This window comes from Bos indicus, chromosome 2, assembly GCF_029378745.1.
Source record: "Bos indicus isolate NIAB-ARS_2022 breed Sahiwal x Tharparkar chromosome 2, NIAB-ARS_B.indTharparkar_mat_pri_1.0, whole genome shotgun sequence".
NCBI classification, from domain to species: Eukaryota; Metazoa; Chordata; class Mammalia; order Artiodactyla; family Bovidae; genus Bos; species Bos indicus.
Window position 1 is genome coordinate 84,371,782 of NC_091761.1, and position 21,963 is coordinate 84,393,744.

Below are 21,963 nucleotides of genomic sequence, written 5' to 3' on the forward strand. Positions count from 1 at the left end.
TTCCCCATCTATTTGCCATAAAGTGATGGGAACAGATGCCATGATCTTAGTTTTCTGAATGTTGAGTTTTAAGCAAACTTCTTCACTCTCCTCTTTCACTTTCATGTAGAGGCTATAATCGTAGATAGTTGTTCAGACACAAATGAAGACAGAAAGCTAAGAAGAATATGAAACTCATGTGCCAGGACAAGGGCTTCGAGAACTCAGAAGCCTGAAGACAGAAGCATGATCAATATGAGGAATTTAAACCAGTTTGGTTAAAAGCAAGCAAACAAACCAAAATAGTGGCCTCCAAGAATCAACCCTACTTAAGAGAAACCTTGAAATCAAGTGAATCTCAACTGAGACCATGAACAAAACAAATGCTTTGTAAAGTGACAAAGCCCCACTTTAGAAGTGGGTTTTCATTTTTCTCTCCTCCCTTGACACCAGAAGCTATTGCCAAATGCTTCAAATTTCTCTTTATTCTCATTGCCTTCTTCTGCTTTGGAAGGGCCATGTCCTGGGTTGTATTCCTAAAGAGAGCTGAAGAATATGCTGGGTCTCATTGAGAAAGAAACTGAAAAGTGGAAGAAAAAAGCCGGGAGAAGAAGTAGGGTTAGGAGTGGGGTCAAGGATAAGACTGAGGCAGAATTCATCAGAGGGGTAGGAATTTGAAGCAGGGAACTTGGTATTTATTTTCTTAGGAAAGATGCCCCTGATCAATTGTTTTTAGGCAGGCTCATCTTTTCCTAAACTAAAACTGAAGGTTTAAGATGCTTTAGCTTCTGAAATCATTTGAAAATGATTTATTATTGAGACTCATTGAGAGTAGTTGATTAAAAACATCAAAAAAAAATCCTGATACCTTTATACTTGTTTATTAGAACTAAAATTTTATTACTAGGGCCTACCATTTCACATGATGTGCTAAAGTAGATCTTTTTGTTTCTAAAACAATTATAAGAGTATTTAATATAGTATTTTTTTGTCACCAAGCTAACTTACTGAATAATTAAAATACACAACTAAAAATCACTTGCGAACATTTTTCTCCCTCATACTTAGCAAGAAATCCAAACAACAACAAAAAATCCAAGATTAATGTTGGGTGTACCAGGAGGATCAAGAGGAGACCCTAGAGATGGACAAGTATTCCCTACCTGTCGATAGTTAGATGTGAAGGCTCCAAGGTAAGCCACGACCCCTGAAGAAACAAGGATGTCCCCCGTCAGGTTGATGTACAGCTGCCCCAACTCCAGAGCTGTCTGGCTCCATCGTGTTTTCTCACCCCCAAGGCCTCCGATCAATTGTTCAGCTCGTTCTAGCTTTTTGCTGCACAGGTCAACCTCAAAAATAGAAGTAAACTTTTATCAACACCTACAAGTAGAGTAAGTTAAAAATTCTGCCAGATTTTAACCCCAGGGATACATTTTTAAATTACAAAGTTACACCTCGAGTTTTCCTTTTTTAGCTCTCTGTGGAAGAAAAACGTGCAGTAGTAGTTCACTGTGAAGACTGGAGAGTCCATGATCTTTTAGACTTTTTTCATAGTAAAGAGAGTGTTTTAATCTAATTTGTGAAACTCATAACAGGTATTTATCATATAACACAAACAACTGCTCTATTTAAGGAAATGAGCTACGGTTATGAGACACTGAAAGTTTTACCCTCCATTTTAATAATCAAAGTGCATTTTATTTTAAATATTCTATGAATGTTTCCCCCTAATTTAACTTACAGTTGATTTAATGATAATTTTAAAGGTTAAATGTTTAAAGGTTTTAATAATTTATGCTTACTTACAAAGCACAGTTTCCAAGCTGCTAAATTGTGTCAGCCTACTCAGACACTTGCAATTAACCTTAAATTAGGACATCAGTCAATAGCTGAGAGCCTACTTTGTGCATAAGGCTGTCAACCAAGTTTGATTATACATAATTAAGCAATGTTATTTTCAAAAAAGAGGAAGGATAATTACAAATGTGGAAAACTTGGGCAAAAGTCATTTTAAACCATGCAATAGCAATGTTCCAGTGGAATATCTGAATTATTTTGATTAATTATAAGTGACTTATCATTATTTTTAGAGGATGACAAGATTAAGTAAAGGTTATCTTAAAGTTCAAAATAAAATAATTTACATGAAAAGAAGTAAATTATTGATAAAAATAGAGACATTTAGATTATTTTAGAATGAGAATTTGGCTTGTACTTTTTCCTATGCTATTAATATTTATATTAATAATAACAAATGCCTTTAGTGTTAAACATATAGAATACCATAAGAGTTTATATAAAGATGGGTTTAAAAAAAGCAGAAGGTATGTAATTAGTAAGATTTTTGACACTTCTTTAAAAACCTTTCCTGTTAATTTTCCCTCTTTTTTTTTTAAATTTTCCCTCTTTTTATTACCTTTTGCATCCTGGTTTCTTTCTTCACACATTCTTCTCTCAACTAAAATGTTAAATCAGGTCTTGGACCATAATAAAGTTGTCATCAGAAACTACTATGTAAAAAATTTTAACCAAAATTTCTCTTCCAAAAGCAAGCTTTTAGTACACATATTCATTTTACATTACCATAATTTTATAACATTTTATTATGAAAAACAAATAATTTCAAACATACAGCACAGTTGAAAAATGTTTACAGTGAGCAACCACATATCTATCTGTTAGTTATATTATTTAAACAAAAATTGATCACTTGAAGACCATGTCAAATAATAGGACACATTTTTAAGATTAGCACAATATCACAGATTGTACAAATACAGAATTTGTGCACATATTGTACAGAAAGAAGCAGCCTAGTAGGATGGGAAAGAGAAAAGTATTAGAGTCAGATTGCCTGTACTTGGATCTAAACTTAGAAACTGGGTTGACCATGAGCAAGTTGCTTAACTTTTCTGTGCTTTAGTTTCTAGAAAATAATCTAAAAAGATTACCTCCCTCAGAAAGCTTTTGTGAGAATCAGTAACATACATTGCTCTCAGAACAACAGTGCCTTGCACATGATAAGCACTCAATAAATGTTGACTGTATATCAAGATCCTTGGACTTTTCTGGGGAACATAATCAGATCCTAGCAATTACTTTTTACAAAAGGTATCACTAAGTTGGAGTAATGATTTTAGTCTTAAAAACATTTCCAGTGGACACAGTATGGTTCTGGGTGTTGAGTTCTAATCTCAGCTCTGCCATTAACTTTCACATAACTGTTACTTAACAGTTTGGTTTTCCATTCTCTCACTCATAATGAAGAATGATTTAAATAATTTAGCTCAATATTCTAGTAATCTATAGTAGAGATGGTTGGCGATTTTTTTCTTTTTGTGGGATAAAGAGCCAGAAGATAAATATTATAGGCTTCATGGACCAAGAGGCAAAACTGAGGATATTATATAGAAACTTGTATAATCATTTAAAAATGTCAAAGTTATTATTAGCTTGTGGGCCATACAAAGGTGGGTTTATCCTGTGGTCCACTGCTTGCCAACTCCTGACCAGGAAGAAAACAGTATTGCTGTTTTTGTAGCTGCGTGAACATTATTCTTATTTAGAGTAACTGAAGATGTGCCTATGTCTTTCTGTATTATACTATACCTGGTTTTCTAAGTCAGCTTTCTTTTGTTTATTTAGTTCGAGTGTGTCCTGAAGCCTGGCCAGCTTGTCCTGAACGTCCCGAAGTGCTGCCTGCTTCTTTTTGAGACCATCCATAGCAATTTTAAGCTCCCCTTCAGCTGCAGCCAGTTTTATCTTTTTGGGAGCTACAATTTTTGCCACTCTGCCAAAAGTAAAATTGGAAAATTAAATACATGTTTAATATTCTAGTGTACTTTCCATCACTGAATTTACTTTTTAATTTTTTTAAATTATGAAAGAATGATAACACATTTACAGGAGACTTGGAAAATACAGAACAAGATTATGTATAGCTCTACTATATATTACAATTATTTTAAGTAAATACATTAAGATTTTTAGGTGGAGTTTCAATATCAAAATCCCCAAATTAGTACAACATACAGAAAGGTAGAAAGATATAGTAGACCTGAAGAGCACTGTGAACCAATTCAACATAATTAAGATTTACACAATTTTCACACAATAGTAGAATACATGAATTACTTTTCTAAAATCCTTATTGTAACTCAAGACACATCTTCACATAAAACCTATACTGATTTCTATATCTTACATTTAACAAAGTTAATACCAGCAATAAAATGATTCTCAAAATAGATATCAAATATATATAATATTTTCAAATAAGTGATTGCATATGTGTGTTAGTCGCTCAGTCACGTCTGACTCTTTGCAACCCCATGGACTATGGCCCGCCAGGCTCTTCTGTCCCATGGAATTCTCTAGGCAGGGTATCTTCCCGACCCAGAGATCGAACCCGGGTCTCCTGCATTGCAGGTAGATTCTTTACTGTTTGAGTCAGCAGGAAAACCCCTAAATAAGTGATTTTTTTTAAACCATAGATAAATATTAAATTGTTGCCAGTGTCAATTTTGGTGATTTTGGAAAAGGAGAATAAGCACATACATGTAAAATATTACAGTGTTTATGTAAACCAGTCTAACTCATTAAGGCTTAATAACAATGAAGAAAGGAAGGGTATTTTATTTATGTCATTTTGTTCTTTCATTTTAATTCTTATTATTTTGTAGATTAATCTTATTATTTTATTTTCATCTCAAAATAGTTAAAATGATACTGTATACACCCACTTCTTCAGTTCCCCAACTCTTTTGTTTTTTCTCTTCTAGGCTTATTATATACATATAACAATGATGCTCCTGTCTTTATATTTTACTTTTTTTCAAATATCAGAATATACCCTTAACTAAAACCAGATATCTTATAAATATGTATGTCAGTAATAAAAGGGACTATATAGGGGAAATTACAGATCTAAATTCTCTTCTAGAAAATGGAATCAGTGGGGTTACCATTCTAAATAAATGTATGTGTGCATGTGTGCTCAGTTGCTCAACTGTGTCTGACTCGTTGCGACCCTTTGGACTATAGCCCACCAGGCTCCTCTGTCCATGGGATTTTTCAGGCAAGAATACTGGAGTGAATTGCCATTTCCTCTTCCCGGGGATCTTCTTAACCCAAGGATCTAACTTGTGTCTCCCACATCTCCTGCATTGCAGGCAGATTCTTTACAGCTGAGCCATCAGGGAAATCCAAATAAATGATAAAACACTAAATTAAAATTTATCATTAACAGAATACATCATTGTCCAAAACATATATAGCATGTAATATAGATGTACACATCTCACAAATAGAATTGTGAGATTTAAAGATATCCTGTAATAGTTGCTTTTCAAAGGAATAACCAACAGTTTTTACTGTTTTGTATATGATATAAATGTTTCTCATATAATCATCCATATAGGCTGTTTGTTTCATCAAAGACTGTACGTTAGGTGTTGTTTTCAAAATGTGGTCCAAGACATGTCCCCTCCCCCTCGGGACTCCAATGAGGCTCTCCCTGTCAACTAAACATCTGTGTGAGGCTGTATTTTCTTCATATACTTTAGTCAAAACAACAGCCCACCACAGATTGAATGAAGAAGCAGATCTGAGAATCCAGCTGTCTTCTCTTAAAGAACATAGTAAAGAGATTTGCAAAAGTATAAAATGCCACCACTTTTCTTCCAAAATTTTTTGAAAATGTGGACTTTAAAAAAGAAGTATTTATGTAAAGTATATGTTGCTTTTTAGAAATGAATCAGTAAATAATTTTTTTTTAATTCTCACTTTTAATTTCTAATATATTGATAAAAAGGTTGGGGGTCTATAATCATTTTTTAGAGTGTAAAAGGTTGAGATGGTTAGATGCCATCACCACCAAACCAATGGACATGAGTTTGAGCAAACCCTGGGAGATAATGAAAGACAGGGAAGCCTGGTGCTCCTCAGTCCATGGAGTCGCAAAGAGTCAGACATGACTTAGCCACTGAACAAAAACAACAAAATGTTGCTGAGTCCAAAAAGTGTAAATATCATTGTGTTATACTATGTAGTTGGTATAATCTTGCCTCCAGTAAACATGTCAGAGCAGGCATTAGACCTGACTTTCTGAGGAGTCTCTCACCTATGTAGTTCATAGGTTTTATATTACCTGAAGAACCAACCTGAAAAAAAAAGTTTGTTTTCTTTTTTCTCACTACTTACTTATCATATGAATCCATTGCTATGACCCATTTGCACAGACCTTCGGCTGCTGTGGAAGCATTTCTTATCTTTTCTGGAACAAAATCTGGATTTGGAATATAATTTTTTCTTATGATGTTCATGTAAGCTGGAGGAATATTGTCCTTGTCATATTCATGAAGTGACTGCAGAAATCGAATGTCACCCAGAAGTCTTTTGGCAGGACCCCAGAAATCCTCAATCTTTTTCCCTGTACCTGTTGGGTCAGGGATTTTGTCGGCTTTGATGCCTTTCAAGATGCATATAGCTTCCATTACAAGCTTGACACCAGCGGGAGGACTCTTCATGGATTTTACCACTGTAATGTCCTTGAAATAACAACATGCAAGAATTGTTTACATTGACTTGTGTGGTTCCTATTTTCAAACTAAGCCATAAGATAGAAACTCGCTACTCACTGACAGTGAAGTGTCAGAAACTGCTGACAGTGATAGAATTGTATCATGAAGTGCTGAGAAGTTTATCTCAAAGGCAAAGTTAAAAATAAAAAAGAGTAATGGGAAAATACCCTGAGATCACTCACGACATGAAATCCACTTCAAGAACACATGAAAGAGCTTTTTATTGACTGTCCCAAAGTAAGAGCTTTGCTGCTTCTTAAAAACTATACAAGTTATAGATGCAAACAGAGAAATATAGAGAAACTGTACATATGTCTCCTGTAAAACCAATCACATATAGTTAACTCCTGTAAACATCTTACTTTATATTTCTCTACATCTTTTTCATGTGTATATGCTATAAACCAGTGTATCTGCCCTATTTTAACCGGTGGAATCATAGTATATCTAATATACATGCTGTTTTAAACTGTTCTATTTTAATAATATATAATAAACATACTCTTGTGCTAGTAAACATTTACATCATTTTTAATGCTGCATAGCTTTCTGATGTATAGATATGAACCATAATTCTAACACTCCATGCCTTTTTCTCTTTTACTATTACAATTAAAATCTTAATTTTTTTTTAAAGCTTTTGACAAATATTGACAAACTGATCTGCAGAAAATATATAAGGGTGCCTGTTTTATTACATATACCCTTAACAACACGGGTAAGCATTCTATCAGGCAAAAGAAATTTTATTTTGATTTGTATTTCTTTGGGGGCTTCCCTGGTAGCTCAGCTGGTAAAGAATCCACCTGCAATTCAGGATACCCTGGTTCAATTCCTGGGTTGGGAAGATCCGATGGAGAAGGGACATGCTACCTACTCCAGTATTCCTTAGGCTTCCCTGGTGGTTCAACTGGTAAAGAAACCACCAGTGGTTTTACTGGAGTGGCTACCCACTCCAGTATTCTGTCCTGGAGAATTCCATGAACTGTATAGACTTTAAGTACAAGTGAGATATGATGTATTTTCATACCCTTATTAACTATTTCTGTTTCCTCCTTTTTGAATTGGTACTTCTTTATATCATTTACTATATTATGTTAGAGCTACTTTTTTCCCTTAGTGATTTGTAAGAGCTTTACACACAGAAGTATATTAATATTTTATTTGCCATGCAGTTGAAAGATTTTTTCCCTTAGTGTTTCTAAACTTCTATCCGTGGTGTTTATATGAAATAAAATGTGTTGATTTTTAGGTACTAAAATTCATTACTTTTTTTAGGTACAAAAATGTACCATTACATTTTTAGGTACAAAAATTCTCTTATTTTTGAAAAATACAAGAGAGTATCCAGAGCACATATATTACAAACAATATTGCTTAGTGTTTTCTTCTCTGATTTCTCTTATACCAAAGAAATCTTCAGTCCTAGTTTATATTCCACAATTATTAACATCTGACCTACATTTGATACTATTTTATAATATAATATAACTATTTATATTTAAATTTCTATCTGAAACCTATTTTGGAGGAAGCTGTGAAGAAAAGATCTAACACATCCTCTCCCGTGTGTGCATGTGAAAGTCATTCAGTCGTGTCCAACTCTTTACCACCCCATGGACTATAAAGTCCATGGAATTCTCCAGGCCAGAATACTGGAGTGGGTAGGCTTTCCCTTCTCCAGGGAATCTTCCCAACCCAAGGATTGAACCCAGGTCTCCTGAATTGCAGGTGGATTCTTTACCAGCTGAGCCACAAGGGATGTCCCATCTTCTAGTAATTTACGCAAAAGTTTAGCTGAGATTGCCAACGCTATTTTTCAAAATTCATCTTAATCTTTCTTAAATGAAATGTTCCCTTTCATGTTTTAATTTTTAATACTGTCAAAGCTATATTATTATAAAACAAAACATTTTGTTTTATTTTATAACATTATAAATTTTATACTAACAATTATTATAAATTATTAAAAATCATACATAACTTGTCATATATATCACACACACAAAAAACCCACTGACAAACACTGACACCCCACCTTACCATATATACTGTAAGGCATATCTAGCTACAAGTTTCTAAATATGAAAAAGTGTACATAAAATAAAAGTGTATATTCATGCCCCTGTCAATTAAAGTTGCTCTGCAAAGTTCCTGAAATAATGATTGTTGTATGGTTGTTTAGAACATTTGGAAACTTTCTTTTCAAAACTGTCTTAGTCTTGCATGTCCATTTCTTTTTCCAGGTCAATTAGGGAATCTTTTGGCCAATTTGAAAATGATTTTAATCACATTCAACGTGGAGACTTTGGAAAGACAGACCAAACTGCAGCACACAATGGTAAGCACTTCCTTAAGTTATGCCAACAGGTCTCCCAGCAAGCCCACAACTGTGCTCTTACCTGCGCAGTGAGGGTGTCAAGGGCTGTCAGTGCTGACTCTAATATGGGCAAAGCCCCCGCCAGGTCAGCATCACATTCATCTTTAATGGCTTTGGCAGCCATAGCTTGTTCGTTTGCTATAGTTTCATCAGCTTTCACGATTTTTTCAGTTTTGGAAACTTCTACCGATTCCCTCTCAATGATCAACATCATTTCATCAACCTCTTTGCTAGCAACTTTTAACTGAGGATGTAGAGCCTCTAACTCGAATTGCATTGTGGCTACTTGAGATGCAGCAGAATCCAGTTTATCCAAACCCACTTCATACCTCTTTTTCATTTTCATGACTTCACTGAAAGCAAAGAGATAAAACAAGGCTAGCTGTCAGGCTCTAGGCTTCTTCTTCAAGGAAAAAAATAAGTATTCTTTAGCTTTTCAGATTTTTTTCAAGGCATAACTAAAGAAGTGGACCTACTGTATAGCACAGGGAACTATAATCAATATCTTGTAATAAACTATAATGGAAAAGAATCTGAAAAATCACACACACACACACACACACACACACACATATATGTAACTTAATCCCTTTGCTTAACCCCTGAAACTGACACAACGTTGTAAATGAAGCATACTTCAACTTTAAAAAAGTGGTTTGAAAGATCTTTGCATAAATCAACAGTTGGTAAAAAATACGAACTCTAGAATTTTAGATTGTGTACAATTAAAAGCAGACAGTATGTCTTGGGATTTTGTGTACTGCCAGTATTATCACAGTATCCAGGCATATAACAAATTCAAAAGAAAAATATACTAAGTATAAAGCAAGGAACCTCCTCCATTAAGATGAATGATGTGCCTCTGTAATTAGTCATCTTGGGAAGTTTATTCCAACAACAATATTTTCCTTAAGATCTTTTTATAATCAATTATTTTAAATAAACTTCAGTACCCAAAATATATTGTTTGAACATTGCCAAATGTGGCACATAATTTTAATATGTGTTAAGTATCTTGAAATAGGAATTTTTCATTTAAAATACAAGTGGCCAAAGAATAAAGTTCAACTCTTTTTTGGTACAAAATTCTTATAAAGTAATAATAATTGATTTCAAAATAATATAATATTTTAATATACTTTAAATTTTTGATTTGCATTCATATATGTTACAGAGATAATTACACATCATGAGTAGAAAAAATGCTTCTTTATAATTTGTTTCATTTTAAATATCTGAGATGCCATAATGTCTCAAAGTAAAAAGCGACGCATTTTAAAAATTCTCTTCAAAAAGTAGGTTGGCATTGGTAACTAACCAACCCGATAATTGTCTAAAGATGGAAGCATACTCTTCAACTGAGTGATTAACTGGTTTGAGCCAGAAAACTGAAAAGGCTGTCACTGAAAAAAAAAGAAAACATTGCAAGTTGGGACCTGTTACACTTCTGTGGTAAGTTGATTCCTCTGAGCAAAATATGTTACAGCAATGTGAACTGAGGAGACTCGAGAGAGGATACCATATAATCTGTGAGTTTGGTTTCAGTGGAACCCTTGTGGAGCAAGCACAGGAAAGGTCTGGCCCCCGGCCACCATGAAGCAGTTTCAGTGTGGTGGCTCAACCCACGGGACCGCTTGTTGGCTAAAACACTGGTTTCCTGGGAGGGAATCTGAGCGCTTGCTTCTAGGTTACAATACTGCTGCTGCTGCTGCTAAGTCACTTCAGTAGTGTCTGACTCTGTGTGACCCCATAGAAGGCAGCCCACCAGGCTCCCCCATCCCTGGGATTCTCCAGGCAAGAACACTGGAGTGGGTTCCCATTTCCTTCTCCAATGCATGAAAGTGAAAAGTGAAAGTGAAGTCTCTCAGTCGTTTCTGACTCTTCGCGACCCCATGGACTGCAGCCCACCAGGCTCCTCCATCCATGGGACTTTCCAGGCAAGAGTACTGGAGTGGGTTGCCATTGCCTTCTCCGAAGGTTACAATACTACTTGGCTATAAAGATATCTGAAGACTTCAGCTCTTAAGGGAAGAGTAACTACAGGGTTACTGTAATTGGAAAAGGTCAGTTTTCACTGCAATCCCAAAGAAAGGCAATGCCAAAGAATGCTCAAACTATCGCACAATTGCACTCATCTCACACGCTAGTAAAGTAATGCTCAACATTCTCCAAGCCAGGCTTCAGCAATACATGAACCGTGAACTTACAGATGTTCAAGCTGGATTTAGAAAAGGTAGAGGAACTAGAGATCAAATTGCCAACATCTGCTGGATGATCGAAAAAGCAAGTGAGTTCCAGAAAAACATCTACTTCTGCTTTATTGATTATGCCACCCCTTTGACTGTGTGGATCACAAGAAACTGTGGAAAATTCTGAAAGAGATGGGAATACCAGACCATCTGACCTGCCTCTTGGGAAATCTGTATGCAGGTCAGGAAGCAACAATTAGAACTGGACATGTAACAACAGACTGGTTCCAAATTGGGAAAGGATTGTGTCAAGGCTGTATATTGTCACTCTGCTTATTTAACTTCTATGCAGAATACATCATGAGAAATGCTGGGCTGGATGAAGCACAAGCTGAAATCAAGATTGCCAGCAGAAGTATCAATAATCTCAAACATGCAGATAACACCACTCTTATGGCAGAAAGCAAAGAACTAAAGAGCCTCTTAATGAAAGTGAAAAGGAGAGTGAAAAAGTTGGTTTAAAACTCAACATTCAGAAAACTAAGATCATGGCATCTGGTCCCATCACTTCATGGCAAATAGATGGGGAAACAATGGAAACAATGACAGACTTTATTTTGGGGGGCTCCAAAATCACTGCAGATGGTGATTGTAGCCATGAAATTAAAAGATCCTTGCTCCTTGGAAGAAAAGCTATGACCAACCTAGACAGCATATTAAAAAGCAGAGACATTACTTTTCCAACAAAGGTCCGTCTAGTCAAGGCTATGGTTTTTCCAGTAGTCATGTATGGATGTGAGAGTTGGACTATAAAGAAAGCTGAGAGCCGAGAATTGATGCTTTTGAACTGTGGTTTTGGAGAAGACTCTTGAGAGGCTCTTGGACAGCCAGGAGATCCAACCAGTCCATCCTAAAGGAGATCAGTCCTGAATATTCATTGGAAGGACTGAAGGTGAAACTCTAATACTTTTGCCACCTGATGCAAAGATCGGACTCATTGGAAAAGACCCTGATGCTGGGAAAGATTGAAGGCAGGAGGAGAAGGGGATGACAGAGGATGAGATGGTTGGATGGCATGACCAGATCAATGGACATGAGTTTGAATAAACTCTGGGAGTTGGTGATGGACAGGGAGGCCTGGCACGCTGCAGTCCATGGGTTGTAAAGAGTTGGACACGACTGAGTGACTTAACTGAACTATATGGTGGGGAACTCTAGTAGAGGCAAAGGAGAACATTTTTAAGAAGAGGAAATTTGCAATGTCATCAAGAATATATAAAAATGCCTAGAAAAGTATTATTTTCAACTTTTCTCTGTTTGTATCTCATTTTTACAATCTTTCTTCCAGTTAGGGTGGCCTGAAATACTGTGAGCATATAGTCAAACAGAGATATAAGTGATACCTCCCAATTAATCAGACTCTCCAAGAGGTTTTGATCCTCCTGGATAGGAAAATACTGGGGGAGAAAAGCAAGATTCCATTAGGTTAAAATCCTAAGATCTAAATGGAAAGATAATATCTTGACAGTCAAAGAAATAATAAAATTCAGTCAAGTTATGTAGTAGCCTTGGGTGGAACTTGCAGATTTCACTAGGAGATGGAAAGAATGCTATTGGTATGATTCAATATGGGGTGTGGACCATGATGCATAGGAAGCTATGACACCTCTGCTGTAGAAGGCATTACCAAAGTCACTGTAAATATTGCTGAGAAGTTTCCCACCAGTCTAGATAGCATCTTAGATAATACAAGAAAAAGTACTTCAAAATGCCTGAGATAATGAGATAGCCATAGGAAAATTTAGAAAGATTTACAGTTAATATGCAAAAATTAACTTATTTTTTTTTTTTGTCAAGGACTCTGTGCACATTTGGTGTTTCAAGTATATTTAATATTTAAAGGACATCAGTCCTAGGTGTTCATTGGAAGGACTGATGTTGAAGCTGAAACTCCAATGCTTTGGCCACCTGATGCGAAAAGCTGACTCATTTGAAAAAACCCTGATGCTGGAAAAGATTGAGGGCAGGAGGAGATGGGGGTGACAGAGGATGAGATGGTTGGATGGTATCACCAACTTGATGGACATGAGTTTAGGTGAGCTCTGGGGGTTGTTGATGGACAGGGAGGCCTGGCGAGCTGCGGTTCATGGGGTGGCAAAGAGTCGGACACAACTGAGCAACTGAACTGAGCTGAACTGAACTTGTACCTCAATATATATATATATGTGTGTGTGTTGCTCAGATGTGTTCAACTCTGCAACCCCATGGACTGTAGCCCTCCAGGCTCCTCTCTCTATGGAATTCTCCAGGCAAGAATACTCAAGTGGATAGCCATTCTTTTCGCCAGGAGACTTTCCTAATGAGTCTCCTGCACTGCAGGGAGATATTTTACTGTTTGAGCCACCAGGGAAGCCCTGATAATTGAGCATAATTGAGCAACAGAGTTAATTTGTATTTTTAAGTAAAAAAAAAAAATCCCATCAAGTCTATAGGTAATAGTCAAACACTTAAAAAAACTTAAGGCTTACCATATGTGTAAGTTTAACTTACCAGATTTTATATAAATTAAGTACCTAGGAAAGTTCAGTTTGTTAAATCAGGGTAATAATAATATTAAAATTTATAAATGTAATATGTAAATTGCTTAAATAAATTTCACTAGTAAAAGACCTCCTTAAAGGTGGTTAGTAAAACTTCTAAACACCTAACTTTATAAGTAATTTACTTTTACATCTTATAATATATATGTGTGTCTGTGTGGAAAGTGTGTTATGTGCTCAGTCATGTCTGACTCGGTGACCCCACGGACTGTAGCCCACCAGGCTCCTCTGTCCATGGAACTTTCTAGGCAAGAATACCAGAATGGGTTGTCATTTCCTCCTCCAGGGGATCTTCCTGACCCAAGGAGATGGAGTATTAATTTTTAGAATCAAAGAAACTGTTGAATCAACTTTTCTGCATGTATAGGTTAACGTCAACAACATCACAAAAGCTCACATTGACACATTCTATAGTATATAAGTTTACTGATGTTTGTATTGATGTTCTCAAATAAGAGTTTACTTAAAGAAGGAAAGCTAGCTATGTATATTGAGTGACTGTCTCTAGGTTCCAGCTGTTCAGTACCTAAAGAGAAGGTTTATTTATTATCTAATTACTTATTGAAGAAAAATTACTCACTAGTGATGTTTACCCAATACACTGCCAAAGTACCCTGGGGCCTTACTGCAGCTCTGAGTGGCACATCTTCATTCCTTAAATATGATTATACATTTATGACGTGCTAGGCAATCATGTGCACAAAAGAATAAGCCTTGCTCCCTAACCTAAAAATGTTTGTGGAGTAAATCATTAAATGATTCAACAAAACTCACAGTATACACATATATGAAATAAAAATATTCATTTTTGCTATGTCATTTTTGTCCACATAAATGTTTTAAAACCACCATAGCTTACTTAGGAATAAGAAATTTCATTTTTACCTCCTTTTCTTTTCCAACAACAGTTTGAAGGTAGAGATTAATTCAAGATAAGAGGTAGGTGTCACATAATTGTATCTTTGAAGTTCAACATAGAAGGATGTGGATAAATCTATAGTAGAAGTGTGGAAGCTTTTACACATCTCAATGCAGCCATCTCGTATTTCCTCTGACATTTCAATGTCTTCCAGGAAGCGGGAGGCAACTGCCTGTAGTGCGTCTTCAGGCCAGGACTGAATGTAAGATAAACGCTTTAGCATATCATCGAAGTTACTGACAGGAGTCTGTTACTACTGAGGTCCTTCACAGATGGTGGAAATGCAGGGGAAAGGATGAGGAATGGGGTGGGACAGAATCTCAGGAGAAACTTCCCCCAAGTACTTGACTGCTTAGGACAGGGAGCCAGTAGCTAATGCATGTAATGTTGTTAACTCTTTCTGGTTTGTTCAGGAGTTAGAGAAATTGTACATGAGTATTGCAGGAGAAAGGAAGAAAAAAGGAACCAAATTTATAGAATGTGTATCTTTTTGCACATTCTACTATTATTATCTCATTTATTTCTCCCCAAATTTCCGAGGTAAATGTTACTATCCTCTACCCTAAACTCCAGAAGTTGATGAATAACTGCCTCCTTGATTTCTTTCATAATTGCCTCAAACTCAACAAGTCTGAATCATGGTCATATCTCCCCCCAAATGGTTGTGATCTTCCCAACTTAGTAAACACCTCAATTCTACATCCATCTCAAAACCCAGTTCTATGGGCACCATCCCTAAAATAGCTTCCAACTCTTTTCCTTCTACACCTATAATCGCCATCGCAGTTCAACTGTTATCATTTTTCTGGAATATTTCAACAGTGTCCTAACTGTCCACCCTGCTTGTGTGCTCTGTGGAGTTGCCAGAGTGATCTCATCAAATGCAGATTATTAACAGCTAATTTCACACTCTCAATTTACAACTGTTTGAAGACTTTGCAACATATTCAAAACGAAATCCAAAGCTAATCTGTAAATCCCTACTTGATCTGGCCCTTTCCACCTTTCCAACCCCACTCTATGTAATTTCCCCCTCAGGTACTATGCCCTTGTCCTGAGTTTTTCTCACTCTATTCAATCTTCCTATGAAGCTCCTTGTCTTCACTAATTTCTTGTCTCTGACCAGATCCTCTCAGTACTGGCACTTTTTGTCCTTTATGTTTCCTCCTAAAGGTCACTGATTCAGAAAACCTTTTACTCCATTTATGCTACCCTGTATGATGGAATTATTTTTCACTAATTTGCAAGCATGTAAGTAAACTCAAGAAAAGCAGAAGCCTAGTCTATTTCATTTTCTGACTCATCTCCAGCTTTAGAATAAGATCTGCTACAAAGCAAGGGTTCAATAAATATGTTTTTTCATGAAATCTTAGCAGAAATTGGAGGGACAAAGGGGTTATGTAAATTCCCCAAGGTCAAAAATTCCTATGTGTTAGATCTCCCTCACAGGATCTCTGCCACAGCTCACAAACTTCCTACCCTATGCCCTTGTATGTTCTGTACTTCTGATACTGAAATTTATTAGAAAAAGTGGTCACTGGGAGTTTCTTCCTTTTGACTTTCTGCCAGGTTTTCTAATGGAAAGAGACTGGAGGGTGGTAGAAGAGAGAGGTAGAGGCATTTCTATCCCTCTTGCTTTCTAGCAGAAGCTGAACTCTAGGTTTGGGGTTCCTGATCCCGTCAGACTTTCCTACTTCCACAGCTTCAAGTTCCAGTAACACATTTTCCTCCCTATGCCCCTTTAAACCCAGCTGTAGTAACATCTTCTTGCTATGCTCTACCATTTCCTGCCTCACCATCCCTCTCAAGTTCCTTTAATCCTGCCTACACCTTCATGAACAGTTCCTTCATTCAACTTTCCTCAGTGAGGCCTTCCCAGGTATTCTTTCTTCCCTGTCAGGAACCTGACAGATATACAACTTTATCCTAAAACTTTCTACAATAAGTTGATGTCAATGACTGTATACACTAGTAATAAAAGGTTTTTCTGTTATAATGATTTTTGAATTTTAATTTCATAAAATATATTATTATTGATCAGAAAGTTCTGCTGAGCTACAATTGTGGGGGGTGGGGTGGACTTTAAAATAAGTCATGCTGATGATGGAGAATCAATATTTCTAGAAGTCTATCTAAAATTTACATGACAATACCTGAAACCAGTCAATGGTACAGCAGTTTACTAGAGCAGGGAACTTTCTAAGACGAATCCGAAAGGCATCTCCAATGGGACTCATGGCAAGGACAACGTGCAGTTGGTTGCGGCAGCGGTCAACAAACATGTTGAAAAGAGCTATGGGGCTTCCGTCTGTTTGTTTGGTTTTATCCCGTTGGCGATCTATCTGACGCATCTTATCACATATCTCCTGTTTCTCATCCAATGCAAAGAGATTTGGAACCTCCCCAGCATTTAGCAGATTGTTGACATCTTCTAGAAACGACTCCTTTTTAATCTGAGTATCTGTAAATAGGAAAACACCCTGCATCTCCCCTTCAGCACATTTTCTTAAGATCACTTTTAAATCTTCATGCCACTCAGAGTTACCATAGCCCTTGGAAATTTCAACCTGGAATACTGAAGAATCAGCCATGTGGGCAGCTAATCTGGTGACGGACTGCCTTCCACTCCCTCCAACACCAACCAGAAGAGCATGGCTGCGAGGCTGTTTCAGGATCCTGGAAATTCTGCTGATGTGCTCGATGGCAAACCGGAACAAGACAAGGTTCATTGTTTTCTTGCTCATGTTGTTGTATTCTTCTAGGTGAGCTTCTGCTATCACCCGGAGAGCATCCACATCTGCAATTTCTCTGTAGTTGGTATCCTCTCTCTTGGGATCGTGGAAATCACAGAACATTAAGCTGCGTAAATCATCTTCTTCCACTATCCCATCATTATCAAAATCCAAACTTTGAAAAAGCTCATGAAAATTTTCTTCCATATATGTTTTTAAGATTTCTTGAATGTAGCTGATAAGCCAACTTCTGTCTGCATTATCCAGAAGGCGATCATAATACACTCTCAGGACCTGTACAATAATTAAAAAGCAGCTTTAAGAAGTGATTTTCCTATTTTAAAGTGCTATTTCTGTGCTAATCTGAAATAAATATAAAAAGTACTCTCAAGAGATTTCCATGGGTTTTATTAAAAGCACATCTAAACAAGGAATGGCATAATATTTATTTTAAATATTAAATTTGATCATATATTTGGAATAAAACATAGTTACATTGTTACTGATAAATGAAGGTAGATTAGGGAAACTGCAGCAGATTATAGAAGTGTTAAGGACTCAGGTGCTAAGGACTAGAGAAGGGGAAAAAAGACCAGAGAAGGGAGGTGACTGCCTTTGCTGGTCATACAGATACAGGTAACAGAACTGGGCCCCGGTGTCTAGGGTTTTGCAACTCCCTTGCAGTGATTGTTTCCTTTTCCCAGCCATATAATATTTTGAATTTATTAGCAAATCTATAGATATTACTGTCTTTATAAAAGCATATTTTATAGAAAACGTAAGAATGTCTTAGATGGATAAAACTTTGTTTTGGACATGTTAATTATTTTTGTTGTAAGTAACTGCAGATGCAATGTACTAAAATAGATCTCTACTTACATGCACATGTTGAGAGACTGCAAAAATAGTTAATCAAGTTTGCTACATAACTATTAATACTTCCTTAAAGTGGTATGAATATCTCTATAGCTCAGTCAGTAAAGAATCCGTCTGCAATGCAGGAGACCTGGGTTCAATTCCTGGGTCAGGAAGATCCCCTGGAAAAGGGACAGGCTACCCACTCCAGTATTCTTGGGCTTCCCTTGGGGCTCAGCTGGTAAAGAATCCCCCTGCAATGCGGGAGACCTGGGTTCGATCCCCGGGTTGGGAAGATCCCCTGGAGAAGGGAAAGGCTACCCACTCCAGTATTCTGGCTTGGAGAATTCCATGGACTATATAGTCCATAGAATTGCAAACAGTATGACACAACTGAGAGACTTTTACGTTCACTTTACAGTCTGTTTTGGACAGAACTGTTTCCCCTGTGCCCACATCCGTACATTGAAGCCTTATCCCTTAATGTTATTGTATTTGAAGAGAGGTCCATTAAGAAGGTAATTAAGTTTGAAAAGGTCATGTGGGTGGGGTCCTAATCCTACAGGATTGGTGCTCTTGTAGGAAAAGGAAGGGACACTAGAGCCCTCATTCTCTCATGGCAGCAACACAGAAGAAAGACCTTGTGAGGACACTGAGAAGGAAACCCTCTGTGAGCCAGGAAGAGAGCCTCACCAGAAATCCACACAGACAGCACCTTCACTGTTTTACTTTTGGCCTCCAGAGGTATGGGAAAGTAAAATTCTGTTGTTTAAGATACTCAGTCTGTGGTATTTTTATTATGACAACACTAGCAGACTAATACTCATATGATACAAGCAATGCATGTTTCTGTCAGCAAAATTTCTAACATTAATCCTGTCTGCATCAGCTTCTTCACCTTATAAAATAGAAGTGGTAATACTTGCCTTGCAAATCTCATAGATGCATGGCAAAAATGAAATGACAACAGGTCTGAAAACACTAAGAACTGAGAAATAATTATTACAAACTGCCTTGGAATCAGCCTGATTATGTTTAAGAATAATGATTTTAGTATTTTCACTGCTGTCAAGTTGACATACTAGTGTCATCCCTTTTCATAACACCAGTGGCTGCATAAATGATATGATTGAAGCTTCCCACTTACTCTGACCAAGTAGTCCAAAAGCTATTATTCTCCTGGACGACTGGGTTTCCCAAAATATGACAACAGTCACTTCCTCAGCTTGAGACACTGAAGCCCCCTTTCTTTTAATGAGGAAAGGAAGCTAAATTAAGCCAACCACATATATTGGGCATCGGTGTTTAAGCATGAATCAAGGATAATATTATCTAACTGCAATTAAGCGAGAACCCAAGACAGTGTTTCTCAAAGTCATCACACCTGCATCTAGGGCCCCCTTCTGTATCTGCTGACTTACAAATTTTGAGGATGATGACTAGGAAGATTCCTTTTCTTTTTTAAAATTTCCTTACCATAAGGTACAAAAATCTTCAGTGTACACCTCCAGGAACGTTCACACATTATACACCCACATAACTGCCACCAAGATCAAGATATAGAACATCCTCAGTACCTCAGCAGACTCTCTCACTCTCACTTCTGTGGATAGCTGCCCTCCTGCCTCCCCCACAGGGAACTTTTATTCTATTGCCATCCTTTATGTTTTTAAAAGTTTCCATTATAAATCTAAACCTTTGCAGGGAAGAATTTATCCTGTATTTGTGCTTTGAACTTATTTATCTTAAAGTCTTGATTACAAATTCTTTTAATTATGTATAATTTACATATCATAAAATTCACTTTTAAAGCATATAATTCAACAGCTTTTAGAATATTCACAATGTTGTGCAACCATTACCACCATCTAATTCTAGATCTTTTTCAACACCTCCCAAAGAAACCCTATACCCATTAGCAGTCACTCCTTACTATTTCCTACTCCATGTCCCCACAGCCTCTGGCAACCATTAATCTACTTTCTATCACTATGCATTTGCTTATTCCAGACATTTCATATAAATGGAAAAATATTATATTGTATTGGCCTTTTGTGTCTTGCTTCTTTCACTTAGTGTAATGTTTTCTAGGTTTGTTCATGTTGTAACATATATCAGTATTTCTTTTTAGGGCTGAAAAGAGCTCCATTGTGTGTATGTATACACACACACACACACACAGAGCCCACATTCGTTTGTCTGTTCATCAGCCAATGTATAGTTGAATTGTTTCCATTTTTTGGCTATTATGAATAAGTCTGCTAACACTCATGAACTAACAAAAAACAAAAGTATTTCTGTCTCAAAATTATTTGAAGTCAAACTGAAAGGATTAAAGTCACTTAAAGGAGACTTAAAATGATAGCTCCTTTGAAACAGCCTATAAATCAATAGAAAGTCCTGAAAATCAGAGATAAAGCATCTTAAGTGTCATAGAATATGTTAGTGTGAAGTATTTTAAAAAATTATCCTGACCATTGACCTTCATAATGCCAAATAGTGGAATGCATTTCAACAATTGCTGGATATTTCTTCACCCAGTTTTTGGCATGGTAAAATCTTTGTTTCTTGCATAATCATGTTTTAGTAGCACAGAGATTTACCTCATGAACCCAAAGACGTTTAATCACTTCTTTGGTCTCTGCTGTTTCTGGTCTTGACAAACATACACCCTGAATGACACGGGAGAAATCTCGGAGGTTGAACAGGTAGTGAGATTTAGCTGGAGTAGGCAAGAGATTCTTCATTGCTTCTTTATACAGAGTCATTGTACCATTTACAATTTGTGTTGTCAAATCTAGAAAGTCATCTGGAAATTTATAACTTAAAATTTTTTTAAGTGAAGAGAAAGAATATGTTAGCAAACATAGACTTATGATACATAGTGCTATTTAGTACAACTAACATGAATTTTTCTTATATTACATCAATTGATTTAGTTTACAAAATTACCCTTTCTTGCTATAATAATAATAATAGAGTGTTTGCTTCTTTTAAAGCTACTTTCCATTCATTATTTTATGTTCAAAGGAACTCCATGAGTAAGCAGGACCAGTTTAATGAGCTTAAAACTGCTTAAATAAATGGGCAGAAGAGCCAGCCAAGGAACCCATATTATGTAACTTAAACCCAGGATCTACTAGATGATGCTTCCTAACCTCTTCCACTACCTGGCATTCTTAGCTGCATATAGATAGGATCCATGAAGAACACTGGTGAAATGGGTATTTTCAGAGAAAGGGAAGGGAGAAAAAAAATCAGAAAAAAGTAAAGAAAGGGGAAAAAGAAAAAAGAGAGTTAAAACAAAGTGAAATAGTGAACCAAGATTTCTTTTAAAGGGCAAAGGAATGATTAAGGTAGAAGAACCTGGGGAGAGAATATCCATTTGAAAAAATTGGCTTTATTTCACTTCTGGCTTGATGAGCAGTCAGCTTTCCCTTCCATCACCATTGCATAAGACAAGGAATGACAATTTCCTAAGAATGGTGTCCACGTCGGGGAGCCAACACTTGTACTGCTCAGGGCCACTTGGCTCCCTACCCCCAAGAATCTTATGGAGAAGTGCTGAGTGTCCAGATTTAGGGAGCAACATTTTCCCAGGGCACAGGCTCCAAGGCTACACTCAAACCTAGACATGGACACCCCTGGGGAACTCAAGAGTTTTACTAGAGGCTGTCAAAGTCACAGGATAAACCTGGCAATCTTTCCAGCATTAACTGAACTAAATG

The 21,963-nt window shown here is 36.7% G+C and overlaps 1 protein-coding gene across 8 annotated transcripts in view; it reads right to left on the bottom strand.

Moving 5' to 3' along the window:
• The window catches only part of DNAH7 (dynein axonemal heavy chain 7), a 257,248-nt gene that overhangs the window by 85,965 nt on the left and 149,320 nt on the right, over window positions 1–21,963 (bottom strand). For all 8 annotated transcript variants that reach the window (XM_019974246.2, XM_019974250.2, XM_019974240.2 and 5 more), the window contains 7 exons: window positions 20,839–21,058; window positions 16,802–17,674; window positions 14,615–14,844; window positions 8,963–9,293; window positions 6,181–6,527; window positions 3,589–3,769; window positions 1,143–1,328 (listed from right to left, as the gene is read on the bottom strand). In XM_019974246.2, coding sequence (XP_019829805.2) covers window positions 1,143–1,328; window positions 3,589–3,769; window positions 6,181–6,527; window positions 8,963–9,293; window positions 14,615–14,844; window positions 16,802–17,674; window positions 20,839–21,058 — 2,368 coding nt within the window. The remainder of the gene's footprint in view (window positions 1–1,142; window positions 1,329–3,588; window positions 3,770–6,180; window positions 6,528–8,962; window positions 9,294–14,614; window positions 14,845–16,801; window positions 17,675–20,838; window positions 21,059–21,963) is intronic.